At 39.2% G+C, this 14,676-nt stretch overlaps 1 protein-coding gene across 1 annotated transcript in view; it reads right to left on the bottom strand.

Annotated features, from left to right (window-relative positions):
* Positions 1-1,184: 1,184 nt before the first annotated feature.
* PTPN14 (protein tyrosine phosphatase non-receptor type 14) overlaps positions 1,185-14,676 on the bottom strand; it is a 137,822-nt gene continuing 124,330 nt past the window's right edge. Inside the window, exons 18-19 of the mRNA XM_060754280.2 lie at positions 12,972-13,135; positions 1,185-8,102 (exon numbers count right to left, since the gene is read on the bottom strand). Coding sequence (XP_060610263.2) covers positions 7,974-8,102; positions 12,972-13,135 — 293 coding nt within the window. The 3' untranslated portion in view covers positions 1,185-7,973. The remainder of the gene's footprint in view (positions 8,103-12,971; positions 13,136-14,676) is intronic.

A 14,676-nucleotide genomic window follows, 5' to 3' on the forward strand; every position in this document is an offset into this window, starting at 1 on the left:
TTGATTCAACTATATAGTCTCCAATCTGTTCCCTGCACAGCCAGTTCACCTTCCAAGTAGTTAAGATAGTGTGGGGACAGAACAGTCCTTATAATTTACATTTGTAGACTATGCTGTTTGAATCCTGAGCTAAGATTACTTTTGTTGTGATGCAGCTACAGGGCATACCCATATGGCAGGAAGCTTCTGTTGACTTAAACCATTGTGTTTGCAAATGAGTGAACATAATCTAGACTGTATGTTTTGTACTCTGATCCAGATACCTGTGTAGCCCATTCAGAAAATGTTCAGTCACCCAAATCAGTGGTGCTGAGAGTCAAAGTGGAATATTGAGTTTAGGTCATATCTTCCTTCCCTCTTCCACCATGCCAAGTGATTGGTGCATACAGACACTTTCTTGCCAGAGCTATGCCTGCACAGCTCTGGCTGCTGTTGAAATGCATATAGTTAGACAAAGCCCAGTTTTCAGTTTGTGAGGTTGCGATACTTTCTGAACTGTTTTTCATAAGTGGCTACCTTTCAACTATCTATACAGTGGAAAGTAAATGATTACTATAGAACATTGCTGTTAAGGTTGCATAAAGTAGAATTAAAGGATTCTAGATCGTAAAACATTGCAAATACTAGGTCAAGTTATTAGGTTTGTGTTTTTTCTTCTTGAACAATGGGCTAGTCAGTTCTTCCTTGCAAATGTAGGCAAATTCACCCACATCTCATCTAGTGATAGACAAATTATCAAACAGCAGTCTAGATTATGTTCACTCATTTATGTTGGATTTGGCCAAGCTGTTCAGGTTTGCACTAAATCTATGGAATTTACTGCACTGATAAACAGACCCAACATTGACTGTGTTTGTATGTAACTATAAATCAGGTTGCCAGTTGTTGAATTCTAGAAACAGTCCTGGTTCTAGAGTTACAAATCATCATTTAGTTTGCTATGATACATTTTTCCCCACTTTGCAATAGAAAATGACAACTGGGTAAGAAATACCAGAAATGGTGAAAACAAACTGGTTTCTTTGGGAGCATTGTTTCTAAAGCAACGTGCCATATCTAACACAAATCACAGCTTAATGTGATCATAGAAAGCGCAAGGAGAGAGCACAAGGCTATGCAGTCCAACCCCCTCCCATACAAGATGCACAAATCCCGTTTTCAAAATGATGAGAAAATAAACTGAATTTTCAGGAAAAGGGTTTTATTGCATAATACGGTTAAGCATCGTCTCTTACAAAAAGCTTGAGTCAAAACATTCTTACATTGCAAAAGACAGATATTTACACAAAGGCAGTGTAAGGTGTAAAAAAAATATTCCAATTATTATTGATGAAGAAAACATTTTTAAAAAGGGAAGAGAAAAAGTGCAAAAATACTGACAAAAGTCAATCGGTTCCATACAAAACAAAACCGACAAGCATAAGCTTATGTACTGATATGAATATACATTAGCGTACAAAATAGCATGCATAGATTTTTAGCCTTTCAGTGGTATAAAAAAAAGATTAATGACAGTCATAATCAATTTATGGAAATAATAACAGCTGAATTCAATTGTTTACAAAATGTATACATACGGAAGTACTTAAGTCTCTTCAATAATGGCTTTGGACTTGAGTTAACTAAATTCCAGCTGGTGCATAAAAAACTGTAGTAAAACCAAAATATGAACAATCCAGTGATACAAAACTGATTTACAGTGTAATAATTTTATACATGTCTACTCAGAAGTAAGCCACACGAAGTTCAATGGAAATTATTTCTTTGTTAAGTGTATAATAACACAGCCTTACAAGTGGAATCCTGTACACAGAAGAGAACTGATTTCCGTGGTGCTTACAATGAGGAAACTGGCTATAAGATTGCCATTTTAGTATGTAAATTTCTATAACACACTACTGATTTAATTATACTGGTCCTGTTCAGAATCATCTACACTGCAACCTTTTTGCAAAATACAGTAAGATATCTCTCTGTATATAGAGAATATTCCCATCAGAGCTGATCTCATCAGTCCTAATGCCTACTACCTTGCATTTTTACTTTAAAGTAATGCCTTTGGAAAAAAAAACTGGTCAGATGCAGAAGGAAGGAGCAAACATTTTTTTAAAAGGTGGTGGCGATGAATTAATTTCTCAACATTATTTCTCTCTTGCTCTACTCCCATTAGAGCAAAGAATAAATTGTTAAATGATAAATGGTAAGTAAAAACACAGATAACTCCCATTAATTCTATAGGTCTGTTGTAGTTGGGATTAACAGGATTCAAGCTAATATATTCTTCTGAGTAGCAGCAATTCCACCTATTATTCTAGCAGCAAGGTGTTTTGGGACTGTTTGGCCTCGAGATGGGACTTGTGTGTACGGTTTTGCTGTTTTTCATGACTTTGTAGAATTGACTACAGTAAGAATTACAATTTCGTCCAAAGCAGTAAATTTGCAGAATGACTAGAGTAGAGGTTACAATTTCATCCAAAGCAGAAACTACACAGGAATTTTTAAGACACGGAAATGACCCAGGAAGTCCTGATAATTCTGTGGTTGCCTTTGATGAATCCACAGAAGCATATAATGATTTGAACCAACCCAGGAATTTTCTTTGTACTTTGAGAAAAAAAAAACTTTGACCAGTTACTCCTATGTTGCACGGGAAAGTCAATTAAACTGCACTAGCCTTGTTTATCGAGTACATGATAAAGCATTTTGTTATGCCAGAGGAATATCATCTGTTGCTTGACATAGAAGCTGTAACCCGAGGGAAAAAGATGATAATGTGACAAGTGACTTTCCTTCTGGGAAGAGCGAATTATTTTTGGCTGCAGTCCCATACATGCTTACATAGGGTAAGCCTCACTATATTTAATGGGATTTAACCTCAGAAGGTATGTACAAAATCACAAGGTAGATTAATTTACCATCTCCCTAACTACTCATAGCTACTAATTATGATTTAAATAGCAATTAAAATGAGTAGCAAAGAAAGTACAATTGAATGCACAATCAGATTATTAGTAATGCTTAAAAAGGAAGATTATCATGACAAATTCCTGGGATTTTTTTTTCAAATATCAAGTTTCTGAAAGAAAATCATTAGCTGCCTTGCAAATTAAAATGGTTATATTTGCGTCCATGGCACATGTAATTTTTTTACAAGCTTGGGTTGAAAGATCCGCCCTGAGTCCCCTTGGGGAGAGAGGGTGGAATATTAATAAATTACTACTACTACTACTACTACTACTACTACATTATAAACATTCAACTTCCGGTACTGCTAATCATATGTTCCTAAATTATTTTTAAAAAATTCTAACAAAGGAACCGACAGTCACACCTTTCCTCACCCAACTAGGCACTGCTCACCATTTCAGCAATATGTAAATCATTTCTAAATATACAGCCATGATGCTTGCTATCCAATGTGGGCTTCAACCCCAGGCAGGGTCTCAAATAAGCTCTACTGTGTTGCATTAAATATATTGGTTGATACATGTAAGTATTGCATTAGGACAAGCACTTTTTATAGAGACAGAAGAATTTCAAACGATGCAGCCCAATAATGAGCTGAGTTGGTCTAAAGGCATTTTAAATTCTATATTTTATGGGGCAGCAGAGAGAATGTAAGATTATTGACTTCTGACATTATTAAATACTAAATGACTCTTTCATTTCTGAAATTCTCCAATTATTGTGTATGTGTAATGTATGGTGTAGATCAGGGCTTCTTCAACTGTGTGTGGGTCCCAACCCCAAATAGGGTCACCTTAGCTCAATATTAGGGTTCTGAAAAAATTAACAACAGTTAAAGTTCTCTGAACTTCAGACACTGTTTCAGACACTTACACAAATCTGTTGTGCAGAATTAACAGCGGACTCCATAGAAGATACTTCAGCTGTACTTCATAAAAAGCCTTGCAAATGCTGAGGGTTTTCTAAAATTTCTCCGACTGAAAGGGGTCACGAGTGGAAAAGTCTAAGATGCCCTGGTATAGATAATATAGTTTTGCTAAGAGATTTGTTATTGAAAGTTATCTGAAGGAAACAATTTCTTTAACAAACCTAGTAGCAATTATATTATAAAGCCAGTTGAACGAAAATACCGTACAACTCCTCTATATATGTGATTTCACTAATCCTGCTTTCATTTAGCCCCCTACTCCTTCAAAGCCTACTGTACAAGCTACAGTCTTTTCTCACTACCTCCAATCATCTGCCCCACTGAAAATAATAGGATTTGCTATTATCTTCAGTTTCCCATAACCATATGAAGTTCATATCTCTACAAGATATGCTGGCCGTACTGTAACTCATTCCGAAGGAGTAACTATACACTTTTCACTTGGAGAAAAATCTGTCAGAATATTAGAACTCATTAAGAACTGTCTTGATCAACCAATACTAGTCACCAGTGATCATCAATCACTTAAAACTAGGCTTTAAAATCATCACCAGCAGCTTGAACTTTGTCAAGAAACCAAGTAGGAACCAATGACATTGTTTCATTGTTTCAAAATTAGCATCAAGTGTTCTCTATCATCACCCCACAATCTGAACCATTTATTGTTTCAGAGTAATCTAATCGGACTGTTATATAGACATGGAGGTATTCACTTAAACAGCAACAAGCAAGTTGCACTCTCTCTCAGCCTCAGGGGAGAGCAACTGCAAACCTCTTCTGAACGAATCTTGCAAAAAAAAAAACCCTCTTAACACAAGTTTGCCTTAGCATTATCATACGTCAGAAAGCAAACAACAATAACATCAACAAAAGCAGCACCTGGGGATTAAATTTCGGAATGAAAATTCATGTGTTCTACCACTAAGGTATGGTCCCTCACATGCATATTTGTGATTTCCTCTGGGACTCATGAAAGATCAGATCAGATCAAAATCTCTCTTTCCCACCCTTGGATGCTGCTTAAAAGGCACTCTGGCTTGGTAACATTTTGCCATGAATTAAACACCCTGCTCTGCCACTCAATAAATCTTGAAATCACCATTGCAAATAAGGCCAAGGAGGAATCATTGAAGATACATAAGGATCTCTCATTTAGAGTAAGATGTTACACAAAGCCCATCAAGGTTAACTCTCCTGTGAAAACTGCAGTGAATGTTATATGCATTTTAACAGTAATTAAAAGAAAATAAGTAAGTCCCTTTCAGCACCATCAGCCATTTTAGGAATAGCATGAAAATGGTTGCTGATTATGCTATTAACAATTTGGCTTGCTTGTAGGCATTGTTCTTTGTTGCAGAAGGCTCTCCCCTAAAATTCTTTGTGCAAGATGAGCAGACACAGTGACAAATAGCCTTGGCAATACCTTGCCGACTTTTCCCTTTAAGCCTCCATTATTCCTGCTTATTAAATAAGTTCTTTTTGTTTGTGCACTTACAGAAAAGCCAAGAATAGACCCATTGCAATCCAGATCTCATAGTATTCAGACCTTGGAGCCGATTATTTCCCCTATCTTAATCTCTACCTGTCAGGCCAAATGGAGCAATGGGACTTGACAGTTCTGGGTTCAAACTTAATTCATCATTAGGAAATTATTCAAAAAGCTATAATGAGATCACTAATTTAATACACTTTGCTTCAAGGTTTATTCCTTGGCTGGCTTCCCAGATACAAAGCGTCTCTGTGCAATTATCACGCAGATGCCACTAAAAGACTTTAAATGGTTGCAGCTAATTTAACAAGAGATATGTTGGCATCGACAAGGAGACGCTGGACTGAAAACCGGAGTTCACTAAAACAGTAACAGCATCTCTAAAGGAGCATCAACAAGAGATATTTTTCACTGTATTTTCTATCCCCAGTCATTTGGGGAGGCTCGAATGTTCTCTTTCCCATGGAAAATCTGTTTGCATTTTATTATGCGTAGAAATTTCAACTGATTCATCAGCTACATTAATTGAAGAAACATGTTATTATAGTGCAATTGTATGCAAGTTTACTCAGAAGTAAGCCCCATTCTGTTCAATGCTGATTACATCCTTTTAGATATGATTGCAGCTTTATATCCAAAGACATTTCCATAGGACTGCAGCTTTTAAAATCTATTAGGATTAAAAGGCACCCACCAGTTCAACTAGTAGCAGATTTGTTTCATGTACGTGTGAGTATACCGATCTAAAACTGAGTATGTTCAAAGGTACACAGTAAGAGCCCTCCTGGATTAGGCTTATCCTTACTTATACAGTATTACTATCCAGTTACAGTCTGCAACAACAGATCAACATGAACATGAAAAGTTGTGGATAACTCATTTGAAGAGGGTGTGGTTGTCATGGTCAGTCATCAAGATGTCTAGTTAAAAGGATCTCAGGTAGTGCGGCACAGCCAGTCAGAACAGATAAAACTGGAGTACATGGTGTTGCTTATGACCTACATGGTCTGAGTCCCAGTTACCTACAGGATTGATTCTCCCATTTAATCAGTTCTGTACATTTAGGTCCTTTGGAGGATGTTTACTTCAACCAGCCAGAATCCTATTGGCCATTGTCACCCAGAGGACCTTTTCATAGGTCACTTCTGGACTGTGGAATGACCAGCCAGAGGAGCTCCAACAGCCAATGAACTGTCAGAATTTAAAACACAATTAAATACCTCTCTCTGCTGGCAAGCCTACCTAGTCCATTTTAAACTATGAATTTCAAATGTATATTCTATTAGCAATGTGTTTTCATTCTATGTACTATGTATTTTAATATATGTATTTTATGGTATTGTATTGAGCCAAAATGAGATGTGGGTAACAAATAAAATTATTATTATTATTATTATTATTATTATTATTATTATTATTGTATGGGAACATCTTAGGCAAATATGATAAAAACAAATTGTAACCACCAGACCAGATGGCAGAGAACAACACATCTTACATAGAAATACATGAGGCCCAAACTGCTACATTTTGGTGGATAAGAATTCTGCTGTCCAAATCTGAATGAAATGTGTGGAAGCTGCCATTTTCATTCATATTAATGGACTCCCACATAAAACATTGTAATAGCTTGTCTCCTATGAAACATACAATCAAAAAATGGCTAGGCTTGGGAGCTTCCCTTAGTTCCAGGTATTTCAGATTAGAGACCACGAATTTACACAGCCACATGAAAACATTTCCAAGAGTCAAAGCTCAGGCTCACATGTCGGAGAAGAGATTTTTGATTTTTCTGCCAAAGTATCTAGAAGTGAATCTCATACAGTAAATTAGTTGTGTATGTATGTATGTATGTATGTGTATGTATGTATGTATACACACATTCTATGTCCAACCATGGAATTATATTAATTCTTGCCCAACTGTAGGATCTGGAAAGTATACCAAAAGTTATCTAACATGCATCCTGCACAGCATCTTTCCACAACCTGATGCCCCTAGCCTGACTGGGAAAGACGGGAGCTGCAATTTAACACATCTGGACAGCATCAAGCTGGAGAATATGGACATAGGGCAACTGTTTGCTCTGTCGTAATAATATTATGGAAATGCTTCAATTGGTAAAACTTGGACAGAGGCCTTTTTCATCACAGTCTTTATGGTGTCAGCCCTGAAAAACAGGTTGTAAAACATTATTTCCTCAAATCCAAATATGCAAACAGCCTCACATGTCACACAGTAATGCAAAGGACAAGAGAACCTCTTTGGATGGGAACATCTCTTACACTTAAGGGCAGGTTGCAGTGAAGATGTGTCAATAAAAATCATTACATGTTTCACAAATTAAGGAAATTCACACATCATTTTGCAGGAAAATAATAATAACAATAAATTATCTTGCATAACAGAATCTGTAGGTCGAAGAAAGTCTTCCTACTCTTGAGGCAACAATGACCATGTGTCATAAAATATTGTAAAAAAAAAAACCAAACAAACAAACCCAACAACATATATTGTCAAAACAAAGACAGATTTTCAGCCAGAACCAAAGGCCATGTAACTGTGACTGAAGGACCTCTTCAGAGGTTGTCATATGAGTCTAGAGTTTTGAAGAAACAGGATGAGAACCTGATAGACAAATTTGTATTGAGCGATGGTCTGAATCATGAACATCCTCTGTTCTCTGAGATGCTGCAGCATCACTGGAACATCGACTTTCTGTAAAAATCAAAGGGAAAATTCATATAAATATTTGCATGTACTCCCTAAATGAATAGTTATATCGGTAAGGAAAAGATTATATAGTATTGTGTTAATTGTTTTTTCTCTTCTTTTTTTTGGATGGTAGAATCTACAATAGTGTTGATTCAATGGTATTGAGATGGAAATTTCCACTCTATGAAAACATGAATATCAGAGGGAGAAAGGGCAAATGCTTTTTTAGCACCTATTAAAATTTCCAGAATCATCATCCTATCACTCACAGCAATGGCTATTTGTATTTTTAAAACTATGTTAGTGCCAGAATTAAGGGGGTGGTGGTGGTGTGTGTTTTTATGGCTACCATTTCAAGAATTCCTCAGCCAACATGGACACTTCACTGTGGAAATACTGGAAATACAAGATCTCCACATAGCGAACAAGTTGAGTCTTAATCACATCATATAACTGCAGGGTTTGTGCAGGAATTACACTGTAGCATAAAATCTCAATCTGGTATTATCTCTATTCTCATGCATCACATATTAGGGTGGGGAGGGGAAGGAATTAGTAAACTGGGCTGTGATGTGCTTCCTTGGGAGTGCTTTTACCCTGAATAGCCAATTAATTTTTTAGAGAAGCAATAGGTAGCCGGAATCTGTGAAGCTGATATGACCCTAAGTCATGTGAACATATGAAGAATTGCTGGATCAGTTTTGACACTGGAAATAATATACAGCTAATGCAAAAATGTAGCTACAAATAGTCATTACCCTTACTGTTTAAAAATTCTATAATCTCCTTTTTAAGACACCAAGATGGCAGTCATCTTTGTCAGGAAGGTCTTTCACTCTTCCTGCCCTCATGATTTGGACATTCAAGTCCAGCACCTGAGATATTCTCCATATACTTTCAGAATGAGCTAGGTGCCCTCCTTAATGAGGTTGATAAACTCAAAACATCCCAAATACCTGCTTGTTATGTTCTCACTGGGGAGAGGGGCAATGATGTGTACATTGAGTTCCAAGAGACCATAAAGGCAATCCAGTTGAACATCCTGCCATGCAGGAATGCACAATCAAAGCACTCCAGGCAGATGGCAATCCAATCTTTTTAAAAACTTCCAAAGGAGACTCCACCACACTTTGAGGCAGAATATCCCATTGTGAAACAATATGTTTGTGTGGGTTGCTAGGAGTTTTCTGGGCTGTGTGGTCATGTTCCAGCAGTAATATGTTTAAGTTCTACTCAGAAAGCAAAATCCATGTCCCACTACCTAGAATCCAAAGGGTATGTTCCCTCTAAGTCTCTTTGTGGAGCAATCCATCCAAAGAACCAAACAGGACTACTCTCAGTTCAAATGTATGAAGCAGAAGGAGGCCTTTCTTTTTCCTTTCATGGTTTTGCTAAATGTCAACACTGCAGCAAAGAATGCAGTTGGGTGGAATCTGATCATCAACTCATGACCTAATTGCTTTGCTAAGCCTGTCAGAACATGGCCCTCTCTAAGCAGGGGAAAAATGCGGCTAGTTTAGACTCGCTCAGCTCAACCTTACTCTTAAATTGCTGAGCATCTGGCCTGATTTTTTCCCCCTTTTTTCTACTATATTTTTTCTACTATATCTTTCTTTCCCAAGTCAAGTTTTCATGTTATTAAGAGTTCTGGGACAGATATACTTTATCTAAACCATTGAAGTTGAAAACTTTGATTTTCAGTTAAAGCTAAAGATTTCCCCTAGATATTAAGTTTAATTGAGTCTGACTCTGGGAGATGGTGCTCATCTCCATTTCTAAGCCAAAGAGCTGGTGATCCATAGATGCCTCCTAGGTCATGTGGCCAGCATGACTGCATGAAGCACTGTTACCTTCCCATTACCTATTCATCTACTCACGTTTGCATGTTTTTAAACTTCTAGGTTGGCAGAAGCTGGTGCTAACAACAGGAGCACACCCCATCCTGCAGATTCTGTCAACCTTCCAGTCAGCAAGTTCTGCAGCTTAGCGGTTTAACCTGCTGCACCACTGTGCAGTTAGCACCTCAAAAAGTATTTTAAATATTGGCAGTCTATCTCTTGTTCAAATCCTTTATTTCTGAAAAAAATATTTTTCTGTTTAGGAGAAAATATGTTCCGCTGGACTGTAATTCTTACTTGAAATTTGATCCCTTTTGAAAGCACTGGGACTGCTTTTACACAATATAGTTAGGATCAGTTTTGAAAATTTATCTTATGCTGCTGGAATGCAACACTAAAGCTCTGTCTTTCTCCAACCTTCATTCCCACAATTCCAATGCTGCAAAAAAATTCCCAGACAGAAGATGAGAAAAGTGGTGATGGGGCTGTGCTTGTCAAAGGCTTTGTTAATTCCCTTCCCGCTCGCAGCATGGGGACGGGGAGGCGCTTTGTTCCCTTCCAGTGAAGAGAGAGACAAAACAGTCCCGTCTGGGACTTCTTGTGAGCAGGGCCAACTAGACTGCAGCCCCACTCACCTCACTTGTGCCCAAGATGCTGACTCACCAACCTGCCTCCAATGCAGTGTAATTTTCAAGGGTGGCCGTTAGGAGCTGGGTAGAAATTTTCCTCCCCTATGTTCTGGATTTTTTTTTTGGTCTACTCTACACTGTTCAGTACATGGCAAATTGACTTTACTGGATCTTTTGAAATCATTTAAAAGATCTAGTAAAAATGTTCAAACATGGAATTCATTTTTTCACTTGCCATTAAGAGCCAACAAAGATTCCAAAATAAAAGAAGGAACAGCTGTCAATTCATAAAAGGTCAAGAAGTATTTGGAAAATTGAAGAATGATAAAAATTAAGCTTGTGAACAGACATAGCATATGGCTAACGTTTCCAGAAAATCATCACTATTTGCCAGATTTCGAAATTTTAAATGCAACCAAAATATTTGCTTAAATATTTGGCAAAGATACAAGTCTGGGTCTTGCAGTAGACAAATACAGTATTGTGTAACGGTTTCTATCCAACACATGCAGTAAATCTGTAATGTATGAATGTATTCATTTTGAATAGGTCTTCAGTAGAGATTATCTGAATACATAATACAACACTGTGACATTGCCATGCAAGAAACAAGGCATTGCATGAATAAAAGATGCTTGGCAAGGTGTGAAGAAGTGTCTGCTAAAGAATAAAAATCTACAGATGGGCTGGGAAAGGCTTCCAGACTTGGCAATTTAATATGTCTCTCATGGGGTTGCCGTTCTCCAACTCTTTGCTCTAACCCTAGCACATCACCTCCCACTTTTCCTTCTTGCTCTAACCTCGCTTTGCTCTTCCTCCTGCTCCCCTGCCAGAAATGATTAAGAGAATGGCAAGATCCAGATCAGAACGGAGTGCCATAGTCAGAGGTAGGCAACTTGTAGGCCTGTCGGTTTTGTTTCGTTAATTCGTTTTTCGTTTTTTAATCGTTATTTTTTGAATATCCGACGCGATATCAAAACATATTTTTAAACCCGGAAGGGTTTAAAAATATCGAAGCAGCAGCCCCATGTATTTTACGAGCTTCAGCTCGTGTCGTTAATGGCATGGAGGCTGCTGCTGAGTGGTGCTGCAGTGCTGGTGCCTGGGAGCCAATCCGGCGCTCCCAAGAACCCCAGCAGTGCACCGTGGCAGAAGCCGGATGGCGCGCGGAGGCCGCTTGTGAGCGCGCGCGCGCCATCCAATGGGCTCCGGCTCCTGCGCCCCCCCTCCTCCTCCTCCTCCTCCCAGCTGGGAGGAGGAGGAGGAGGAGGAAGAGGAGGAGGAGGGGGGCGCAGAAGCCGGAGCCCATTGGATGGCGCGCGCGCTTACAAGCGGCCTCCGCGCGCCATCCGGCTCCGGTTCCTGCGCCCCCCCTCCTCCTCCTGGACTTCAACTCCCACAATTCCTAACAGCCTACCGGCTGTTAGGAATTGTGGGAGTTGAAGAGGAGGAGGAGGAGGGGGGGCGCAGGAACCGGAGCCGGATGGCGCGCGGAGGCCGCTTGTAAGCGCGCGCGCCATCCAATGGGCTCCGGCTTCTGCGCCCCCCTCCTCTTCTGCGCCAGCCCATTGGATGGCGCGCGCGCGCTCACAAGCGGCCTCCGCGCGCCATCCGGCTTGTGTGACTTTTCAGGGCTGTATATGACCATGTTCCAGAAGCATTCTCTCCTGACATTTTGCCCACATCTATGGCAGGCATCCTCAGAGGTCTGTTGGAAACTAGGCAAATGGTGAGTTATATATCATCTCTAATACTATGGAATGTCCAGGGTGGGAGAAAGCCATTCAATGCTAATCAAGGTGACCATTACTGCAACATTCACACTTAGCCTGTTTGATCAAGAAAATTTTTTTTTCTAAAATGTTTTGTAAATATTTACGAAAATTCGTAAATAACAAAACATTTTTTTGGTAAGTTTTGTAAATATTTTTAATATCGAAACAAAAAAACACCCCAATTAAGAATCGAATTTAGAAACAAATTTTTTCTTGATCAAACAGGCCTAGCAACTTGGTGACTTCTAGACACTTTGAATTACAAATCTCAGAAGTATGGAGCAGAAGCCATGAAGCTGCAGGACACGCCATATGTCTTTGGTTCTAAGACATCATCAATTGTAAAATGCACACTAATTTCAGTACTACCACTAACAAAAAAATACATAAGACCAGCTCACGGTTCTCAGACAAACCCTATTTTAAAACATTTCTACGAGGAGGAAACTGCATCTTAAAATCATAGAAATACAATATTGTTATTTTGACTGCCACACACCAAAAGGCCACCCCTCTGTAATCTGTGGTTCCCTGCCAGATGCTTCCAAGTTTACCTCTGCAGTAGTGCTTGGTTATCATTCTTTATTATTAGTGAGAAACAAGCACCTTTTAGGAGACAAGTCTACTTACTTCATTGTGCTCCAGGCAGCCAATCATGAGTTCTGTCAAAATAACCACACCTGTCCTTCCCACACCCGCACTGCAATGCACCACAATTGGGGGGTTGCAGTTGTTACTGCTGTCCAGAACGCTGTTGGTATGGCGCCGCACCGACTGGATCTCTTCCAAATAGGCTGCAAGATGGGGATAAAAAGAAAATTACATTCCCCCCACAGAACTGGATGTAGCTTCACATGAATGGAGACAAATGTATGGAGGAGTAAGTTCCTGCTTAAATTATGATAATTTACAGTTCTGAAAAGACACTAATTATTTGGCCTCCGGACAGCAAATGGCACTGAATCCAGCAAGTACCAGCAGGGTGTCAATTACTACTTGGGACTTTGGTCCTTTAAATTAAACAGCTCTTTTTAAAAACACACACAGGCACTCTTTCCCCCTCTGCAAATCCCTAGGTCCCTTAAGCAGATGACTGTAGACATTACTTACAGCAATTCCTCCTATTAACAGGCTGGGATCAGAACAGCAGCAAGGTCCCCTTGAAACAAATGCCTGTCAGAGCCAGAATCTAATGGGAAAGGAGCATCCATCTGGTCCTTGCATTACCTTGCATAGTAAGGTAGAATTTAAAGCATGTCTGCTTCTCAAGCAGGAACTCATGCTGCTTCAAACATAGTTTTTTTTTCTATGCAGAGAAAGATTCATCCATTATGGCAGTTTCCATGCATTGTCTTATGTTTACAGAAAATCTATTTTACTAATTACGTGGTTATGTTGTAATAAAGCCAACATGTTGTTTGCTTGCTCCTAGTGTAAGCAGGAAGAACTAAAGACACCACTGATCTTCTTACTATCTTTGTTTAGCATGAGAGCGGGAACCTAGAACATGAGACCTGACAGGAACTTGGTTACTCTGGGCTGTCTTTTCCCTGAATTGCCAGAGTGGGAAAATTATGGATTATTTCTCTGTCAAGGGATAGAAAAGCAAAAGTGCTGGGTTGTAGACATCATTTATTTATTTATTTATTTATTTATTTATTTCCATCACTTTTACCCCGCCCTTCTCACCCCCTAAGGGGGACTCAGGGCGGCTTACAGAGAAAGGCACAATTCGATGCCTTATCACATATACATACATATATAAAAACAATTAAGCAATTACAAATTAAATTAAATCATCAATACATAGTAACACCATAAACACAATAGTAGGCTAATCCTGAGCTCAGAGTTCGGAGTTCTGTAAATCCTCTTGTCCAGTTCCAGCTCGTCATCAAGTCTTTCTTTAACTGCCTGGGTGTCCAAACGCCTGGTCCCACATCCAGGTCTTCAGCCTCTTCCTAAATGAGAGAAGGGACGTTGCCGATCTAATCTCCCCGGGGAGCGAGTTCCACAGGCGGGGGGCCACCACCGAGAAGGCCCTGCTCCCCGTCCCCGCCAATCTCACTTGTGAAAGAGGCGGGGTCGCGAGCAGGGCCTCCCCAGAGGATCTTAGATTCCGAGGTGGGACGTAGAGGGAGATCCTAAACAAACAATTAAGTCTATGGCTTGTTCAGCTATTTATTATTATTCTGTGTATTTTACTATAAATTTTATAGAAATACATTTTACTATGTGCATTTATAAAAGTTTTACAGTGTTTATGGCTTTTAATTGTGCTGTAACTCACCTCGAGCCATAAGGAGAGGCAGGTAAGAAATAAAACTGTTGTTGT

Source organism: Anolis sagrei, chromosome 1, assembly GCF_037176765.1.
Source record: "Anolis sagrei isolate rAnoSag1 chromosome 1, rAnoSag1.mat, whole genome shotgun sequence".
In the NCBI taxonomy this organism is placed as follows: domain Eukaryota; kingdom Metazoa; phylum Chordata; class Lepidosauria; order Squamata; family Dactyloidae; genus Anolis; species Anolis sagrei.